This window comes from Myotis myotis, unplaced genomic scaffold, assembly GCF_014108235.1.
Source record: "Myotis myotis isolate mMyoMyo1 unplaced genomic scaffold, mMyoMyo1.p scaffold_m19_p_17, whole genome shotgun sequence".
NCBI classification, from domain to species: Eukaryota; Metazoa; Chordata; class Mammalia; order Chiroptera; family Vespertilionidae; genus Myotis; species Myotis myotis.
The window spans coordinates 10,844,824-10,865,425 of NW_023416321.1; the positions used below are offsets into that span (position 1 = coordinate 10,844,824).

Sequence of the window (20,602 nt, forward strand, 5' to 3'; positions counted from 1 at the left end):
CACACACTTACACCCATACGCAAACACACATGTTCAAGATCAGGGGGCTGGGATGGACTTTGTAGACATGCCCCCCGCATGTGCTACTGGGCCTTCATATCTGGGAACCAGGAAAGGGTGGGGCCAGGCCATGGCGAGCATCACGGTGGTGGTGAGAAGACGGCTGGCACATTCCCTGACTTGGACCTGTCAAGGCTTCTGGGACATGGTGAGTGTGAGATGATAGCACAGCACACGGATGTGTACTTGGATGTGAGTCCATCCAACCGCTTTCCCATTTATTCTCTTCTACAGACCTTTACTGAGCACTTACTAGTCCTGTGCACCAGGCATTCCAATAAGAAACCATAGTCATAAGCTAATGGAAACATCTGGCCTAGTAAAGGTATGCTGCTGAGGGTACATCTGTGTGTGTGTGTGTGTGTGTGTGCGCGCGCGCGCGCGCATGAATGTGTGTGCATTTGTGCAAGCGACTATGCACATGGGACTTGTGTGGTGACTACATGCACACAGGCCTGTGTGAATGTGTAGGTGAGCATGCGTGTTTGTTATGACCACATGTACAATGAGTGTGCGTGTGTGCTTGAGTGTGGAGGTGCACACACATATGTAGGACATGCAGGTCTACATGAGTGCATGAGGATGGTGTGGGCATATGTGGTACATAAGTATGTGAACTTGAGACTGTGTGTCTTCCTGTGTTATGTGTGCACACTTGAGATCCCTTCAAACCCATCATTTGAGAATGATGTAGGGATGGACTCCCCCTTGAATGCCACCCCCCTCATTCAAATAGCCACCTGCTACTCTTCCCTTCCCCTCCTCCTAGGCCTTTGCACTGGGAAGGGGCAGAGGTAGGGTCTGGACCAGAGGAGGAAGGGCAGGGCGGGCAGTGGACATCTTGCTGATAAAGGCTGGGTAGAGAGCAGCACACCAGGAAGAAGCTGAGGCCAGGCGCTGGGGATGGAGGGCAGAGGAAGATGGGTAAGAGAGTGAGTCCCGCGGGTGGGCGCAGCCGGAGGGGAATGGGAGCCGCCCTGGTCCAGGGCCCACAGTATCCGGGACAGACGTGCCCTGGGGTGGGCCTGGCACTCTGGGTACCGGGGCGAGGTGAGGGAGAGGCCCTGAGGGCTAGGGCGATGAGAAACGGCAGCGGGGCGCGCGGCCGCAGCTCGCCGCACACCCTCTCTTCCCTTCTCTCCCCTCCCGGAGGCAGCGGAGCAGGCGGGCAAGGTTCCGGGGGTGGGCGGGCTGGGCGGGGAGGAGGCGGGGCCGCCGCACTGGCTTCTCCCGGCCCCTCCCGCCCGCAGCCAGAGGGAGTGGAGCCTCCGCCAGCTCCGGGGGGCGGGTGCCGGAGCAGCGCAGCCCGATCGGTCCGCAGCGCGACTAACTGGAAGTCGGCGTGGCCGCGGGAGGCGGACGATGGGGGCAGGTGCCGCCGGCTGCGCCATGGACCCGCCGCGCCTGCTGCTGCTGCTGCTGGGGGTGAGTGCTAGCCGGAGGGGCGCCCGTTCTCTTTCCCTGGACCGGAACCCTAGGGGTCCAGGTTTCCCCGAGGGAAAACAGAACCAAGCGCTGGGCTCCCAGATGCTGGGGATGGATGGCGGGAGAGGAACTCCGATGCCAGGGTCCACGGAGGAGCGTCTAGGGTTCTCAGGGCGCAGAGGAGACCCTGAGATCCAGGGTAGAGATGCGGACCAGAGGTGCGCACGGATGCGGGCACTCCGGAACCTGGGTGTGTGGGTGTGGAGGTGCTGGGAGGGTCTCAGAGGAGGGGGTCCTGCGGTTCTGGGAACCTGGGTTCCTTGGAAGAGGGCGCTTGAATGCCAGGACCTCAAGGCGACTCCCCCCCCCCCCCAGCATCTTGATTTCTGGGGGGTCGTGGGACAGAACCCAGGCTAGAGAAGGATGAGGAATGCGACGGGGACTAGAGATGTGAGGGGCAAGTGGGGCTGGAGATGCGGGGCTGGAACAATGGGGAGGAGGTTGGAACGACCGAGGGGACCGGGCAGCGGACAATGGGGACTGGCCAGACAATGGGGGGAGGGGCGTGGGAGGCAGAGCCTCGGGGAGTGGGGGTCGTCGGGTGAAGAGAGAAAAGTGGGTTGGGTAGGGCAAAAGAGGAACGGCGGCGAGAGAGGTAGAGAGATGGAAGCAAAATGAAAGGACGGAGAAGGAAGAGCGGCCCCTAAGGTGGTGGGGCCCCGCGGGTGTGCCGAGGGGCAGTGGGGGGCGAAGAGGAGCAGAGGAAGGGCCGTTTTCCGCTTTTCCGCTCCCTCTTTTCCGTGCGCTCTTTCTGGCGGCCTCGCCCAGTCGGGGATTTGCGCGGGGGACGGGAGTCTGGGAAGGGAGCGCCCACTTCGCCGGGGCGAACCCTGTCCCCAACCCACGGGCTGCTCCGAGGCGCTTAGTTTCGCGTTTTGAAGAAGCGCGGCGGACAGGAGGGGATGGAGTGGGCGTCGTCCGACCGGGTCTGGCGGCCGCGGGGTCTCGGGTGCAGAGCGCCCCGGCCGCGCCGGGAGGGGAAAGTCCCGGCAGCGCGCAGCCCAGGGTCGCGGAGGCGGAGGCGGCCCCCAGGGGGCGCTGCGGTACGAGGGTTGCGCCCTCCGCAGCTGCGGGCGCCACTGGGGCTGCGCACCCGCCCCCCATTAAGTTAAGTGACCTGAGCGCCGCGCCCGCCGTTCCCTCGGCTCCGGCACCCGGGCGGGTGGGGATTCCGCCCCTGCCCGGCCCAACTTTCGGTTTCAGACGCTGAGCCCTGAACGAGACAGAGGTGCCTCGGACGCCCCGGTTCTGTCTGGGCGAAGGACTGCGGTCCTCTGAAGCATCTAGTCCGCCCTGTAGTTCTGACAAGATATTCAGGATGGGTGACCTGGTGTGTGGCCACGAGCGGAGTGCCCCGGGGGTTTGGCATTGGAGGGGGTGTCCTCACTCTCCCTGACATCTTCACCCCTCATCGGAGCATCGCGCCCCTGGTCCCCCTCTGACTGATACGGAGGCTGAGGCTCTGAGAGGTTAAACAACTTGGCTAGGATCCCACCGCCAGTTGTGCCAGAGTCCGGGCTGCACTGCCCCGCACCCGATTCCCAGCCCGGCACTGCCCGTACCTTCGGAAGGGGCAGCCCGGCGCCCCAGCTCGGCAGGGAGCTGCGTTTCCCGGCGGCGGGGCGGGCTGGACACCATCCCGGGTCAGGCCAGCGGTGGGGTATGAAGGCTGGGGGGACCGAGACCTTCTTCGGGCGCAGGCCCCCCTTTCCGCGGCTTAGCGGTGGATACCTGTGGCTTCATCCGAGGGTTTGGGAGTGACGGCGGGCACCTCTGCTGGCAAACGCCGCGGGCGAGAGGCGTTTCTCCACCGGGAAGGGGGCGGGAGGTGGGACTGGGGTGGACAGTAGTCGTGTGGATCCCGGAGGGGCGGGCGGGTGTCCCCCGAGTGGAGGAGAGGCGAGGAAGGAGGAGAGCTGGGCGTGGAGGGCCTGGGGGCTGGGGGAAGTGGACCCGCGCAGTCTGCCGCCTGCAGCCCCTGCGGCTCTCGCCTCCGCCTCGCGGCTCCCGGGCCGGCTGTGCGCACCGCGCGCTCCGAGTTCTTCCAGGGCCGGAGCGGAGCGAGCGCGCTGAAACCAGAGCGCGTCCCGGCGGGTCCGCGGGCGGGCGCGCCGGTAATGGAGGCACTTTGTCATTCAGACGTCTGTAACCGGAGCCGCCGGGCTGGCTAATGCGCCTAATAGGGATGCAGCGAGGGCAGCAAATAGGACGCGAGCGGCCGGGCGGGGAGGAGAGAAGGGGTTCCCACCCGGCTGTACCATCCCGGTCCCACTCACGTGCATAGATTCTTACCCGGGGTGGAGGGGCGGGCGCGGAAATAAAATTGGCTGAGTGCCTACTATGTGCGGCTCATTGCCTGGGTAATTTCTCTTGCATTAGTGAACCCTCCTAAGGTGCCATCAGCGTAAATCTAGTTATTCCCGTTCTACAGTTGATGGAGCCGAACCTCCCAGACTTTCAGGCCCGAAACCAGGCTCCCGCAGTTAGGAAGTGGTGGAGGCTTTGGAACCGAGGAGGCGTGGCTTGGAGCTTACTCTGTCCTCCCTACGCCAGCCCCGCCCCTTTCTCGATCACGGAGGGCGTGACGGGCCCTGGAGGTTGCATCGGTGTCCTATGCCCACACATTTGGAACTGAGTCCCCTGGCCCCACGCAGCACAGCCCTCTCAGAGTCCCCATGCAGCATCCTCCTCCGTCATGAGCTCTTGTCCCCTACCCAGACTCAACCCCCGTCTGAAGGGGTGGGGAGCATGTGCCAGCGCCCCCCCCCCCCCCCCGCCCCGCAGGTTTGCAGCGACCTCAAAAGACCCTGCCCATATGTGAAAACTCTTCAACCCCATGGCGTGGCTGATGGCTCCATTCACCTAAAGAACCCTTTGCTGAAGCTGTTGTGAACAGTTAGGATTCAACACACTGAAGCATTCATATTCAATTCTTTCAACTATTTTTGGTGTGCTTTCTATTTTGTCTAATTAAAAAAGCATTTTTTGGATTTTTAAATCAGTTTATCTAAGAGTACTTCCACCTTAGTTTCTTGAACGCCTTGAAATGGCAAAATAAATAAATAAAAAGATTGCATACATTTTCAAAACATGGGATGAAATCATTCAAACGGGAAATGAATAAATGTAATCACGTAAATCTCAGGCAATGCATCTATCATTTTGGTAAATTGGTCATTTTGGAACAATTAGCCTGGATCCTAGTCATCCCTCCCGGCTTCCCAAGATTGCCCTGGCGTGAACCAATAGAAGGTGTGGCCAGGACCAAGCATCAGCCACGCAGCAGAGGGACCTCTGTGGTCCTCAGTTTCCCCATCCGTCAGAGAGGGGATGAAGGCAATCCCTCAAGTCTTTCCCCCTCAGCATCTTGGCTTCTAGAATGGCTGTTTGGGTGACATTTCCTTTCCCCATGGGACTGTGGTTCCCCACAGAAATCAGGGACCATGTCGCATTGGAAACTCTTATTCCAATGCTCAGTAAATAGTTGTTGAATTACTTAACTTCAAGAAGAGCAATTACCCATCCTCCTTTGGTCCCCATGCCGTCCTCAGACTCCCTGGGAGCAAAGACTTGCTTCATGTCTACCCTGCCCCTGACTCTTACATGGTTTCCTCTTTTAGGGGGTGGCTAACGCTCCCTTCCCACTACCTCCCACCCCGGCTCAGCAGCTTGCTCTCCCCAAGACAAGATGCTTCTTTGATACCTAACAGTTATTTAACTCCTACTATACACCAGACAGATTTGCATAAATGATTTCACTTCATTTTCACAGCAACCCTGCGCAGCAGATACAAGCGCCCAGTGTGATTGGGGGGTGGGGTGGGGGGAGGGAAGCACTGAGGCTCAGAGTGATTGAGAATTTACCCCAAATAACATACTATGAAGAAGCAGATCTAGGGTGTTTTGAAATAGGGAACATAAAACAAGCACAGGAAATACATGGTCAGTAATTACATGGACTCGATTCCAAATGCAAGAGTTGGGAGAGGAGAAAGGACACCAGCTGCAGCAGGAAGAGCAGGCCTGAAAGAAGATGGAGGAAGAGGGGCTTATACAAGGCTGCCACTTCGACGACTATTATGCAATATACAGATTGCGTATCATAGAAATATACACTTAAAGCCTATATGATCTTACCCAGCCGGCATGGCTCAGTGGTTGAGTTTCAACCTATGAACCAAGAGATCACAGTTCCAATCCTGGTACTGGCTCGATCCCCAGTCAGGGGTGTGCAGGGGGCAGCCAATCAATGATTCTCTTTAATCATTGATGTTTCTATCTCTCTCTCTCCTTCTCCCTTCCTCTCTGAAATCAATAAAAAAGATTTTTAAAGAAACCTATATGATCTTATTAACCAATGTCGCCCCAATAAATGTAATTAAAAAATAAATAAAGTCACTTGCCAATTAGGAAATAGAGAAAATAAAGAAAGACCTCGGAAAAGAGAAAAGAGATTTCCCAAGCGTATGAACACCTTACTCATTCATGTAATGCTTACAGCACTCTTATGAGGCAGGTCCGGTCTTAATGACCTAATGCAGAAGATACTGAGGCACAGAGAAATTCAAGACTGGCCCCAGATCGCCTAGTGCAAAGCGATGAGCCAGGATACAGAGCCACAGAGGCCGCTGAGGACGAGAGCAGTGTAGCTAGCTCACACTTTCTACTCCGAGAATTGCCCCTCCTGGTTCGAAGCCTCCTTGCACTCATTTCATACACCTTCCTACCGAGGCTAGTGCCATAGTTCCCAAAGATCCCCTGAGACCTAGAAGGTTAGAATGATGTGGGAGGGGCCACACAGGTCACACTCTGGTAGCAGCAAGAGCTGCCCACTGATATCTCAGCAGGAAGGGAGGAGACAGAAAAAGTATTTTATTTTTTAAAATATATTGTATTGATTTTTTTTACAGAGAGGAAGGGAGAGGGATAGAGAGTTAGAAACATCAATGAGGGAGAAACATCGATCAGCTGCCTCCTGCACACCCCCTCCTGGGGATGTGCCTGCAACCAAGGTACATGCCCTTGACCGGAATGGAACCTGGGACTCTTCAGTCCGCAGGCCGACACTCTATCCACTGAGCCAAACCGGTCAGGGCAGAAGAAGCTGAAAGGAGAACTGAAAGAGACGATCGTGTGGTAGTAATTTGGGATAAAGAACACAAGGGCTTCACCGCACAGCAGCCCGGAATAATCACGGGTGTGAATACTGAGTCTCTGAGTCACGGGGAAACCATGAAGCTATGTTCCAGTCGGGGAAAGGTGCAGCCACTCTGGTGAAAATGGAAAACAGGAGGTGACTAGAGCAGCAGCGCCTTAGCTCTCGGGAAGCTCGGCCATCCAGAAGTCATTCCGCCGAGTTCTAGTTAAGTGAGCTGCCTGTTTAGTGCCAGGTACCCTGCCAGACTCTGGGACAACAGCCTGGCCCTCAGGGAGTTGACAGTCCGGTGGGGGATCCTGTGAAGTGTCAGAGCAGACACGAATAGTCCACAGGGAGAACGTGTAACCGGGCAGCCCGCCTGATCTGGGGGGTGGGGGTGGGGGTGGGGAAGACACTGGCCCACTTCCTTGAGGAAGTGATACTTAAACGGAGCCCTAAAGGATGAAAAGAAACCCAAACAGACTCTCCTATAATCTCACGCGCCTCCTGGGGAAAGCCTGTATCTGGGACTCCGCCTACCCGCGAGACTTCTGGTCTGCAGATGTTCCCAGCACCATGTTCCTGCCACCTGGGAGGAGATGGTGGCAACACCCGAGGTCCCCCCTCCTGTGCTGCCTGCACCCTCCCTGCTGGTCTCTTGAGGACCAAAGGCTGCCTCGTAGACCCATCCAATCTGTCCACCCCCCTGCCTCCACCTAACCCTGGTGAGATCTCAGGATAGCTTAAAGGTCTGGAGCGAGGGGAGTGTTCTTGGCCATGACCTGGTCAGCGAGGAAGCGGAGGGATGTCCAAAAGGACCTTTAAGGCTCCCTCTGCTCCCACGACCTGAGAGCCCACACTTCCTGTCGATATCAAGTGGGAGCTGCGTGGTCTGGGGCCAGGGAAACGGGCTTGGGAGTTTTATTAGACATGAAGTTTTTTTTTTTTTTTTAAGGAGCAGAAATATAAAGCAAGCTGCCAGCAGCCCCTTCCTCTAGGGAATCTGGTGCTAAATTGTTCCATCCATGAGCAAAGATGCCTCGGCGGCAGGAATCTAACTCCCCTTTCCCCTCGTTCCAGAGCTGTTCCCACTGGCTGCATAGGGGGCAGGGAGTGGGGAGGGCTGGTGACTGGAAATCAAACCCTCGTGGAGCTGGACTGCCGGGTGATGACAGCCGCCACTTTCTCATCATTGATAACAGTGGACCCTTTCTCACATCTTGGCGCCACACTCTTGCCGATTGGCCGGTCTTTGCTCTGGCCCTGAGCGGTAGCCGTCTCTATCTAGCTGGAGAGATGGAGACAGAGAGGGAGAGCAGGGCAGGCCAGAGCTCCCAATGCAGAATCCGGATTTGAACCCCAGACGCCACCCCTCGGCCTTCTGCTGGATATATAATATGCGGAATGGTTTTCGAATGGAGGACCTGGAGTAGGGAGGGCCCTGCTGTCCTTTGTTAGAAAAAGGCTCCCCTCCGGGCAGATGCAGCCCTGCAGGTGCGAAGCTTAGGCAGTGGCATTTGGACTAAATTTCAGCTGCCAGTTGCCCCCTTGGCTGGAAGCCCTGTGCGAGCTGCAACCTGAAGGTCCTCCGCTGGGCCTCAAGCCTTCTTCTCCATGTGGTGTCTCCTTGAGGTTCCAAGAGCTGCTGTGACCCCGAAATGAACTGTGCAGAGGGTCAGCCTGGGAGGCTCTGACCTCACACCCCCAGCAGCCTGCAGGGGTGCACTGCCCCCCACTGCCTTTCTTCCGGCCAGCTTTGATGTGCCTAATACCTCCCCGGTGAGCTCATCCGGTCCCAGGTGGTTCCAATAGGAGGCTTTGGGGAGGGATGTTTGATTCCTCGGAAGATACCCCCTCCCCTTTCTCCTGCCAGTCTGACCTTCTGATCTCCCCCGACCCAGGTGTCCTTCGGAAGTGCCCAGGAGGCGTGCCTCACGGGCCTGTACACCCACAGCGGCGAGTGCTGCAAAGCCTGCTACCTTGGAGAGGGTGTGGCCCAGCCTTGTGGCGCCAACCAGACCGTGTGTGAGCCCTGCCTGGACAGTGAGTAAAGGGTGGCAGGTGGGGGAGAGGGGAGAGGAATGGAAGGGAGGGGCCGGGGCTGGGGAAGAGAGGCCTTACAAGTCCTCTGCCTCCTGGCAGGGTCTCCTGCCCACAGCTGCATGGGCACCGGACATAGGTCTGATGCAGGATAGGAGGCAGAAAGGGGAAGCTGAGAATGGATGAGAGAGGTATGCAGAGGAAGGAGGGGGCCTGATGGGGGACCCCAAGGGGGAGCCCCTTCCCAGCCCCCAAGCAGAGAAGCTGGCTAGAAGAGTGTGGCCAGGTGGGAGGAGTAGCTGACACTAAGACGAGCTAAAAATATCATCCGCACTGCAAAATCAATGGCTGCCACTTACCCTCGGTGTTTTGGGGGGAGGGGAGGAGGATCAAATACTGGCTGCCCTGGAGACTGACCTTGGGGGATCCTGGGAGGGTGTGGCTACCCCTCCTCCCAGGCCAGCTGTTCTCCAGCTCTGACTAAGGACGAAGAGCTTTCCCCAGGCAGCAGGGGTAGGGGTGGAGCACTATAGGGATGGCCTTCTGGTGGGGAGAGGGGCACTGTGGCCATTCCTACCTGAGATTTCCTTGGGGAGGGGAGAGAATCCTGTCTTCCTACTGGGTGAGGGAGGCCGCAGGGTGGTGCGTCTGGTCTGGAATCTGTGTGCTGTGGAGTCAGGGGTCTCAGCTCTGCTGGCTGCCCCCAGCCTCAGTCGCTGTCTTCGGGCTCTGGGCTCAGTTGCTCTGTTGCCTACCCTTCCCAGAAAGCTTTCCTCACTGTCAGATCAGATCTGCCTTCTCCCAGCCACTCACGGCCCATCCCAAGGGCCTGTGGTAACCATATCCAGCTATTCTATAATCAGGCTGGGAACCAGGTACAGCAACTGGGGACTGAACCCACCTGCCAGCCTACTCTTACCTCTGGATGCCTCCCCACCACCTCTACCAACACCTGCGTGCCCCGCCGGCCTGGCTCAGTGGGTGAGCGTAGATCTATGAACCAGGAGGTTACTGTTTGATTCCGGGACAGGGCACATGCTTGGGTTGTGGGCTCGATCCCCAGTGTGGGGCGTGCAGGAGGCAGCCAGTCAATGATTCTTATCATTGATGTTGCTATCTCTCCCTCTCCCTTCCTTTCTGAAATCAGTAAGAATATATCTAAAAACAAAACAGGAAAAACCCTGCACACCTCTCCATCCTTCAGACAACCACAACTCCTTGGTGTTCCCCAACATACTCTTTTCCTCTCTCTGTGCTTATGATTCCTACAACTCCATCCCCCAGCAGAGGGATGCTGGGACTGGGTGGGGAGGCTGGACATCCTGTAATGTTTCTGTCATCTGGCCACCTGCCCTGGCCCTAGCCTAACAGGGTTTCCATCCCAGGGACGGCTTGGCCAACTATTGCCTACCCCGGAAGCTCCCACGACTGCCTCTCTCACTTCCTAGACTCCATCCCAGGGCCTCTCCTCCCTGGACCCGAAGTCTCCCCGATGGGTCCCCACTCATCTTCCGTGAAAGCAAAGGGTGGGGTAGAGGAGCCTGGGGGAGGGAGGTTCTGGGACCGGGAGGGGAGCAAGCTCAGAGGTGGTGGCAGGAATCCTCCCTCCCATTTCCTCCTGCCCCCCTCCTCTTCCCTCCTCCCCTCACTCCCCAGCAGCTGCGTTAACAGGCTGCCTTTACAAGCCCACTTTATGGAATAGAGACCCCAGTGGACTTTCTATCCTTAAACGTTTCCACAAGGAAACCCATTAAGTTCCTGCCTTCATTCTCTGCCAAAAAAGACCACATTTTCCCCACCCCTTAAAACCCTTTCCCAGGAGTTTTCTGCAAATTTTCTGTATTTTCCCATGAGCAAGGCCCTCCCTTCCCCTTCAGGGTGACTCTACCCCGCCCCCCTCGGCCCCCCACCACATGCCAACCAGATAGGAGCCTCTTGTTTATCTAAACTGGAAGTAAGTCCTGCCTCGGCTGATTGTGTTGGAAGTCCTTTCTGCTGTCTGACTGAAGTTCACCATACTTATCACTGCCCACCCCAGGGGCCCGACCTTTATAGATCCCTGTGTGTCAAGCGCTTTGCAGTGGAATTCCACTTATTCCTCACCACAACCGTGTGAGTGGAGATATTTTATTCCCTATTTTACAGAGAAAGAAAAAAGCTCAGAGAGGTTACGTAAAACACCCAGAGTCACACAGCTAATAAGTGACGGAAGCAGTTTTGAATCCAGATCTGCCCGATTCCTAGGAAGAGAAATACAGGGCTCCCTCTGCCAGAACAGACTCTGCTCTCTTCTCCCCCCAATTTATTCCCCTTTCACCTCTGTCTGGCTTTCTTCTTTGCTTCTTTACCCCCCACCCCCACCCTCACCCCCCACCCACCAAGTGCTCCAGGTTGTCTCTTGGGGCCTTTAGAGAGGGCTGTGATCAGACCCCACAACAGGCCTTGATTTCCTTTCAGTGGCGTCTGATACTTTCTCCACTTCTGCTTCCACATTCTGAGCAGACCTTCCCTGGTTCTCAGGTCGCTAAACCCCTGCTCTTCCTCCCCTGGGAGCAAGGATGCATCCTCCTGGATTCAGACTGGCACGAGTTCTCCAGCCTGGGCCTCCTCTTCTCTGCACCAGAAGGAGAGGACCTGGCACCCCTCCCCCCATTATTAAGAGAGCTGCCTTAGGAGTGAGCTTGGAAATCTCCCCTCTATGGCCTTTGAAAGGGCAGAGGACGATATATGCAAGTCCTTCTTTCTTTCTAGCTCCAGTCCCTCCTGCTGTACCTGAACTTGCTTGCCAGGATCCCCATCCTACCCTCCAGCCTTTCAGCAGCGTGGGGGAGCGCCATGGGTGGGAACTTAAGCTGTCCAACCCTAGTTACTCCCATTGGGGCCACACCTGAGCTCCCCCCCCCCCCCCTCACCTGTGGAAGGGCAGCTGAGGCAGGAGGCTCCATGCCTGGGCCGGGCTCACAATCCAGCTCTGGCCTGCGGGGAGGGCTGGGTGGGAACCACCTGTAGATTATTCCTTAATCTTGCTGGGAACTCTCTAAGAGAATTTGCCAAGTAATTTACCTGCCCCAGCCGAGTTACCCCACCAAGCCTCAGGGCCACGGCTTCCCCGCCTGGAGCAGGGGCTCCTGGTCCCCTGCCTCGTTCCCAGTGGGTAGCCACAAGCTTTCCCAGACTTGGGAGCAGGGCCCCGAGGGGAGAGAGAGGGTGGGAATCCATGAGGGGGCGAGGCTGAACCAGGGAGTCAGCGCCCTGGCAGAGGCCCTGGCAGAGGTGGGGGAGGGAGGGAGGGAGGGGCCTGCAGCCCTTGCGTTCCAGCTGCCCAACAGGCAGGCGACTGAAATCTGGGCCCACGAGAGCTCCCCCACATCCCTTCGCCCGCAGGCGTGACGTTCTCCGACGTGGTGAGCGCCACGGAGCCCTGCAAGCCGTGCACCGAGTGCGTGGGGCTGCAGAGCATGTCGGCGCCCTGCGTGGAGGCCGACGACGCCGTGTGCCGCTGCGCCTACGGCTACTACCAGAACGAGACCACGGGCCGCTGCGAGGCGTGCCGCGTGTGCGAGGCGGGCTCGGGCCTCGTGTACTCCTGCCAGGACAAGCAGAACACCGTGTGCGAGGAGTGCCCCGACGGCACGTACTCCGACGAGGCCAACCACGTGGACCCGTGCCTGCCCTGCACCGTGTGCGAGGACACCGAGCGCCAGCTGCGCGAGTGCACGCGCTGGGCCGACGCCGAGTGCGAGGGTGAGCGCGCCGCGGGCCGGTCCCGGTCCTGGCCCCCCACTACGGGTGGCCGCAGGCTGGGGAAGGGCGCCCCCTGGGGCCCGGGGAGGGCCAGGCCTGGCTTGAGCGGGGACCACCTTCCCTGAGACCTGATGGAGGGGTGGCTCCCGATCCTTCTCACCAAAGGCCCCCTCTCCCTCTTCCCTCCTTTGAGCTAAGACTTGGAAAGCCATCCTCCTCCTCCTCCCAGGCCCAGCTGCCACATCTGGCTGACCGCTGGCACTGGGCAGGTGGCAGATAAGCAGCTCGGCAGTGGCCACTGTGACCACAGCTCAGAGCGGCTTCCTGAACCGGAAAAGGGGCTTGAGGACCAGGAGCTGGGCCCCTTCGCAGGGAGGCCTGGTCTAGGTCCATGGCGGTCGGTGGCTCTGGGACCTAAGGCGGAATCCACCCTGTCACTTGCTACCTGAGGGATAGTCGTTGGAGAGGTCACTCCCGTCTGGGACCCCATTTCCTCACTGGGCAGTGCTGTGGGTTAGAGAAGGCGGCCTGTCTGTTTCAACCTGTGGTATCTGGGAGGGGGCATGTCTACAGTAATTTTCTGTTTAGTCGGGGGTGAAGTTGGACCCGGGGACACTAAGGAAGCCGTGGGCGTGGGACTTTGGGGTGGAGGGGGAGTGGCAGGAGCCCCAGGATGAGAGGCGGGGTGCAGTGAGGCCTCAGCCCCGCACCAGCCCCCAGAGGAGGGTGGGAGGGAGTTGTGTGTGCCCCCCTGAGCCAGGCCCAGGCCCGAAGGAGGTGGGGTGGATTCTGGGATGGGAGGAGAGCATGTGGCAGTGAGAACAGACGGTTTGGGTCTCTGGTTGGTGCCCTGTCTCGGGGAGATGGGCGGGCTTTTCCGCTGCAGGGAGAGGCCGGCTATGCTTCACCCTGTGGCCGGGCCTCATAGCTACTCCCCTAACCCTCAGGATACCCAGCAGGCCGTGAAGCACCTCCTTGCATCACCCCAAGTGTGATGGGAGAGAGACAGCCTTGGCCTGGTCTGATGAGGGCGTCAAGGCCCCAGCACCCATTCCCAGGAGAGCCCTCATTCTGGTGGCGGCAGCACAGCCTCTGCCTTCAGTCGGTCCCCAGTCAGATGGGGGGGAGGTCCCCCTTGTGGGGAGCCTGCAGTCTGACATTGGCTCCCACACAACCTTCCTCCATGATCTCTGGCTCAGGCCGAGGGGCTGTTCAGTTGGGCTGAGCCAGGTGTGTGTGTGACGCTTCCTTGTATTGGGCTGGGGGGTGGGAAGAGGATGGGCATACAGAACATGGTGGTTCCGGTGGTTCCGGTTGCCCTGGGCCAGGAGACAGGCAAGTGGCGCCAGGCGCAGGGAAGGGAGGGAGTCTCAGCTGCTGGCAACAGGCAGGCACCAGCACAGCTCCCTGGGCAGGTCCAGACCGGCTGGTGGGGGGACTTAGTCAGCGGCGCGGTTAAAGCAAAGAAAGGTGGTGGCTGGGGGAGGGGTGGGCTCTGCCTCTTGGGGGCACTCATAGACCCCTCCCAGATCGCACCCCACTTTCCCAGCCACCCTGAAGGGGGAAGGTCCCCTGAGAGCTGTGTTTACCCTCTGCCCCTCTACGCGAGCCTCTGAAGGGTTACGTGTGGGCTCGGGGGCAGAGGGACCCTTCAGGAAACGGAATTTGATTCACTCACTGGGTTGCCCCTTCCCCTGCAGTGCATTGTACTTTCTCGCATATACATTTCAGGTGTCAACATGGTGACTCACCCACCCTTGGGGCAGGACCCCCCCCCCCCCATTGCCTAACCTGGTCCCTCTTCCCACCCCCAAGTCTGGCAGCTCCCATTCCGGAAACGGCTGTCAGGACCTGCCAAGGGCTTAGGGGCTGGAATGCTAGTGGACATGGCCACATCTGGATCTCATCCCCAGCCCCCACCGGGGGGATTGGAGCAATGTGGGGAAATGCCCGGGACAGCTCTCTCTTCAGCCCGGCCTGTCCCTTGCCACCCGCTCGCAGCCCTTCCCCACTGCGATGGTCCGGTTCACCGCCACACACCTTCAGCTGATGAGTGGGGTCATCTGAGGGCTCAGGCTGCCCTCCCCAGTTCCCTAGCAGGACAAGAGGAGCCCCACCCCCCTCCTGGGTCAAATGCCCTCTTTGGGGCTATGAAAGACAGGGCTATGTCTCCTCCCTTTTCTGCCCCGCCCCCTCCCAGCACTGAGTTGGGGGAATGGGGCAGCAGATGGCAGTCCCCTTTCCAGTGCCAGCCAAATGGATTCCAGATTCACATCTGGGGGCCTCACCCCTCAGAAGGTGCTGAAAACAAGGCTCTTTGAAGCATCCTAGTCTGGAGCCAGGAGGCCCAGAGACCATTGGGCAGCTCTGACTCCAACTTGGGTGGGCAAACTGGGAGCTGGGTGAGGCTGAGCTAAAGGGCAGAGCACCTTCCCCATCACCCCATCGGTATGTCCCGTCTGCTTCCCCCCCCCCCCCCCCCCCTGCCTTAGGAGTGGGAAGTGAAGATGGATCCGGTAAGCAGCGTTGCCCAGACAGGCACCCCCAGGCAAATCAGAGCCCACACCCCCGGGAACTGCCCCCAGCTGGGTGACAGAGTGGAAAATCCCGCCCACTGGTGCCAGGAGGTCCCTGGGTCCCCTGCCAGAGAGGCTGGCAATACCCAGCTGGCATGAGAAGGCCTAGGTGGGTGGCGAGGCACGGTCTCCGTCCCCCGAGGTGCTGGGCAGTACCTGCTTCACCCGCCCTCTCTCCACCAACAGCCTGCCTCCTGCCCAGGGAGGGTTCCGGCTACTTGATACTCTTCCCTGGGTGGCACGATCAGAGGGTGCGAGGGCCACGCGGGGCAGGAAACGGCTAGCCGCTGTCCAAGGACTGGCTGGCTGGAAGCAAGCTCGCATGGCATCCCCGCCCTGCCCAAGCCTAGAGCTAAGACAACAGAGACTGGAAAGGAGGCTGAGTGCCAGCTCTGGGAGGGGGTTGGGGAAGGGGAGTACCCGAGTACCCTCATCCTTCCTTAGGACAGGGGGGACTGAGGCCATTGGGGCAACCTAGGGCCAGAGAGGTCACAACATTTCCCAGAGTGACTCCAGCTAGAGGCTTCCCGGGGCTGACACCCTCTTCTTTGTGTGCCAGGTTCTGGGCCCCCAATTTCTAGGACCACAGCTACCTCCGGGATGGAAAGGAGCTTAGAGACCATCTCTCTTAATATCCCCATTCTATGGGCGGGGAATGGAGGGGACCTAGGTCTCCTGCGTCCCAGGCTCTTGCTCTCCACGATATGGGTAACAGCTGGGCACATGAGCACCTGGAGTGGGCTGGGGACTCGGGACTCAGATCACAAAGGGAAGGGTTGAGGGGAATGGGCGCTCAATCCTGTCACCGTCCCTCCCAGAGATCCCTGGCCGCTGGGCCACACGGGCCACGCCCCCAGAGGGCTCGGACAGCACCGCCCCCAGCACCCAGGAGCCCGAGGTGCCTCCAGACCCAGACCTCGTGGCCAGCACAGTGGCAGACGTGGTGACGACAGTGATGGGCAGCTCCCAGCCCGTGGTGACCCGGGGCTCCAACGACAACCTCATCCCCGTCTACTGCTCCATCCTGGCCGCGGTGGTTGTGGGCCTCGTGGCCTACATCGCCTTCAAGAGGTGAGGGGGCGGGGCAGAGGAGGAGACCTTTGCTCTCAAGGTGGGCTTTACTGTGACCTTGACCTGAAAATGCAGGCGGACACTCTTAACCCCAAAGCAAGCTCATCCTCACTCACCATCAGCTGCTCCACTCCCGGGCGTGGCAGTCAGCAGGCAGGGAGGGGGACTGCCCCTGTCCCTCCAGGTGTCAGCACCGCCCACTCCCTCCCGCCCCCCCCCCCGCCCCCCACTGCTCTCCCCGCTCTGACTCAGCCTGGAGCTGAGCTGCACACAGTAGGCTTGCTCTACCAACTGCCTCTGTCCTCATTCCTTGAACCCCATTGACCCACACAGGTACCTACACGTGCATGCGTCTTTTCCTTCCCAAGTCACACTTGGGCTGTGGCATCCACATCCAGAAATCCAGGACTGCCAGAAAGCATTTTAAAGTGTTTAAGTGCATTTTTCATTCTTAAAAAGAAACAAAACATCAAAGTAATATAGGCTTGTTTGGGAAAAATGCACACAAGAGTAATGTCTTGTGAAGCCAAAAGCAAAAGCTCCCTTTTATCTCCTCAAATCCTACCCCTCTCATCATCGGAATCTGTTTGAGTCCCTTCCAACCATGTTCTGTGCATTTATAAACACATGCACATAAAACTTTCTCGTTGCATGTAAACGCGCAGGTTTAGCACCACTGGGATCACACTTACATATTCTACAACTTACTTTTCACCAATCTCCCTCAGGCGAGCTTTCCTTGAGACATACAGATTATCCGGTCATTTCTAACCACTCACGCAATAATATGGGTGGGTCATAACGTATTTAACCAGTTCCCTATGGATGGACATTTGGCTTGTTGGCCGCTTTTTCCTAGTGCTTGTAATAGCAGAGGAAGTCCTTGTACTCCATGTGTCCTGCCCACATGTGCGAGCATTTTACAAGAGTAGATTGGGCAAGCGGAATTCTGGGAAGTCATTTATTCATGTGTCATTCATCCCAGGAGCATGTATTGAACCCTTGCAGTGTGCACCGAGCCCTGGGCGCCCCTCTGCCCTCACAATGCTTTCTGTGTAGGCCCGGGCCACTATGCAGAGAAAGGGGAACCTTAGGCACCGTGGCGGGGAGCCCCTGGCTCACACATCAGATGCCTTAGCCAGTGCGCCCCCCCCTCCACCCCCCCAACCCCCCCTGAGGCTGGGCCTGTCCTCTGGCTCCAGGTGGAACAGCTGCAAGCAGAACAAGCAAGGAGCCAACAGCCGGCCGGTGAACCAGACACCCCCGCCCGAGGGAGAAAAACTCCACAGTGACAGCGGCATCTCTGTGGACAGCCAGAGCCTGCACGACCAGCAGCCCCACACGCAGACGGCCGCGGGCCAGGGTGAGCCGGGGACTGAAGCAGGGCCATTAGGGGTGATGGGTGGAAGGATGGGAGAGTCGGGGTGAGGGAAGTCCTTTTCCCAGAGCGACTTGAGAAATGGAGGCTTTGACAAACTGGAGCATCCAGACTCATCAAGCTAATTGTCCCCCCTAGGGCTAATTACTCCCCCAAGTGGCTGCAATTAGCCTCCTGCCCTGGACTTCTGGGGAACAAGTAGTTAATTATGTCCCCTAATTAGCGGCCCAGCTCCAGGACACTTGCTACAGCTGAGTCTGGGACTGAGAAGTCTTGTCTCCTCCTCTGTCTTGATTAATTGCTGGGGGACGAAAGGGGTCAGGGGGTGGAGATAGTGCTGGACTCTGGGTGGGGAGGCTCATGAGTCAGCATCCCCCCAGACCTCCTCCACAGCTTGCACCCCCCACTCCCCCACCGATCCAGGACCCCATCTTGGCCATCCCTCTGCCTGTAGGCCCCGGGGAAGGGCAGAGGGGCGCCCAGGGCTTGGCGGGTAGTGTCTGATTCCCCCTGGTTCTTGGCAGCCCTCAAGGGGGATGGAGGCCTCTACAGCAGCCTGCCACCGGCCAAGCGGGAGGAGGTGGAGAAGCTGCTCAATGGCTCTGCGGGGGACACCTGGCGGCACCTGGCAGATGAGCTGGGCTACCAGCCTGAGCACATAGACTCCTTCACCCACGAGGCCTGCCCTGTCCGCGCCCTGCTCGCCAGCTGGGCCGCCCAGGACAGCGCCACGCTCGACGCCCTCCTGGCTGCCCTGCGCCGCATCCAGCGAGCCGACATCGTGGAGAGCCTGTGCAGCGAGTCTACCGCCACGTCCCCTGTGTGAGCTGACCCGGGAGCCCTGCCCTGCCCCACATTCCGATGACTGATGCTCCAGCCAACCCCCGGGGGGCCAGCATCAGAGCTGAGCTCCTGTGGGCAGGGCTGTGGAGCCCAGGCCCCTAAACCATAGCCCTGCCATTGACCCCTTGTGGCCCCATCGCTTCGACCACACTCCCTCTGCAGCGCCAGAAGTGCCCCTGCTGCCTGCCCACCCTGCCCCTGCCCCTCACCATCTCCAGCCTTCCGCTCCTCCTCCCCACACTTCTAGGCGGGCCAGCTCCTCCCACCATAGCAGGTGTCAGAGCTGGGGGGGCTGACACCAGGGATGGTGTTGGGGTGATGACAAGGCCCCAGAGACTCAGAGAGAGACTGAGGAACCAGAGCCATGGACTCTACACTGTGAACCTGGGGAAAGAGGGAGCATCACTGTGGCCTAAACCCTCCCTCAGCCCCTCACACCCCTCCTCTGGCCAAAGATGAAGAGGCTCGAAGGCTTGTTGGAGCGGGAAGGGGGCACTGAAATCTAGTCCACCCGCTTTTTTACCTACAGGACAGCGAGGCCCAGAGAGAGGCAGTGACTGGCCCAAAGCCACCCAGCAACGGGGTGGCCAAGTGTGGGCTGGCCGCCTCCTCTCTGAACGAGGGGTGCAAGCCTCAGCTTTGCTTAAAGGCTGGGAGAGGGAGGCCAGGCGACCCTCCGGGGAGTGTTGTACAGCCAGATCCGGTCCACCCTCCACCATCTCCAGGCCTGTTCAACCCTGGGGGACACAGGATGCTTTACCCAAGGCTTGGTCCACGGATCCATCATAACCCAAGTCAGCTTGGGGTTTGTGGGAAGGAGTGCCACTTCCCCCTTCCTGCCCCCCTCAGGCATGTCAGTGTGGCATCTTGGGTGTGGCCCAGTCTGTAGGTGCCTTCCATCCTGGCACAGACCCAGAGTCAACACAGGCAGTACTCGGGGTTAGGGGCTAAGGACCCCCCACATACAACACACACACACACACACACACACACACACACACACACACACACACAGAGCGGATGAGAAATCTTTTCTCCACGAGTTCTTTCTCTTGGGCTGGGACCGGATCCTGCCCCGGGGCAGCTGCCAGAGAAGCATCACAGGGAATTGAACTCTGCTCGGCCGTCTTCCCTCGCCCCCGGGTTTGGCGGGCCAAGGACGGCTGAGGCTCGAGCTGGCGCCTGCCTTCCAAGGGCCTGCACATGGAGGAATGCTGCCCCCGCCTCCCCTCCCCTGAAGCCACGGGTTTGGCTGGGCCCCGAAGGTTGCGACGAAGAAACTTGGACCAGTCTGGGAATGCAGCAAGAAGGAATGGAGTTAAACTGCGGGCCCTGGACGGTCTGTCCAAAGTCTCGAGGGCCCCACAAAGGACAGCTTTTTCCCTAGCTTGGTGCCAGGAAGGGGCCTGGAGGTCCCTCCTGGCCTGTTCTGTTTTGCTTGATGTTGGAATGAATGGCTCCCCCCTCTATTTAGCATGAAGGAGCCCAGAGCAAGGGGTGCGCCGACAGCCACCCCCTCCCCCGCCCAGGGTTCTCCCAACCCCCTGCCAGGGACCGGGAACATTGTATGTAGATGGTATTCCTTGGACCTCAATCTGTGATGGGAGGCGGAAACTCACCCGCTGGCTCCTCGCCTGTGCGCCCGGGAGCGGGACAGAGTCTGAGTGTATTTATTTTCCGCCCCAGCAGTTGGGAGCGGTTGGAGGGAGGCAGGTATGTTTTAGCATGTGTTTGGTTCTGGGGCCCCTCCTACCTCCCTTTGGGCGGAGATGGAACCCTTTGGGCCCCCCAACTGGGGGGCTGTGAGCTCCAGACTCCCGACACCTTCCCCTCGCACCCTGTGTAACCATTTCTTGGGCCCTCCTGAAACTTACACATAAAACATAAATGATGAGCATTAAATAGCAAAGAAAGAAAACGGGTGTGTTTTGAGTTGGCGGAGGTTGGCTATGTCATAAGGACCCAGGTGTCATTTCCAACTCGGGTCCCATCCTGTTTCTCTGCCCCGTCTCCCTCCTGTACGCACACCACATGGGGAAGTTTTAACAGACATCTAGCAAATGCACTCGTATAGTAGCCACAGAGTTAACTTACGTGGGGTAGGGAGGGAGTGGGAGCGCTTTGTCCCCAGGTCTGGGAGAGGGAAAGTGAACATGGCCCTGCAGGAAGCTGGCCAGCTGCAAACTTGACCAGATGTCAGAAGTGAAAGTGACCACAGGGGAGCCAGGGGCTTGCTGGAACGGCCAGATCACAGCCCTGCGGCTCCCA

At 58.9% G+C, this 20,602-nt stretch overlaps 1 protein-coding gene across 1 annotated transcript; it reads left to right on the forward strand.

The window, feature by feature from the left end:
- Positions 1-1,323: 1,323 nt before the first annotated feature.
- On the forward strand, positions 1,324-20,445 carry NGFR (nerve growth factor receptor). Its single transcript, XM_036341988.1, has 6 exons — positions 1,324-1,485; positions 8,584-8,725; positions 12,107-12,466; positions 15,861-16,113; positions 17,316-17,476; positions 18,016-20,445. The coding sequence occupies exons 1-6, from the start codon at positions 1,423-1,425 to the stop codon at positions 18,315-18,317; spliced, it is 1,281 nt and encodes a 426-aa protein (XP_036197881.1). The 5' UTR covers positions 1,324-1,422; the 3' UTR covers positions 18,318-20,445.
- Positions 20,446-20,602: the final 157 nt, after the last annotated feature.

Bases quoted from the DNA above. Each gene is read 5' to 3' on its own strand.
- NGFR (XM_036341988.1), top strand. From the start codon at position 1,423: ATGGGGGCAGGTGCCGCCGGCTGCGCCATGGACCCGCCGCGCCTGCTG. The intron at 8,726-12,106 runs GTGAGTAAAGGG...CTTCGCCCGCAG, and splicing joins GTGTGAGCCCTGCCTGGACA to GCGTGACGTTCTCCGACGTG. The intron at 12,467-15,860 runs GTGAGCGCGCCG...CGTCCCTCCCAG, and splicing joins GGCCGACGCCGAGTGCGAGG to AGATCCCTGGCCGCTGGGCC.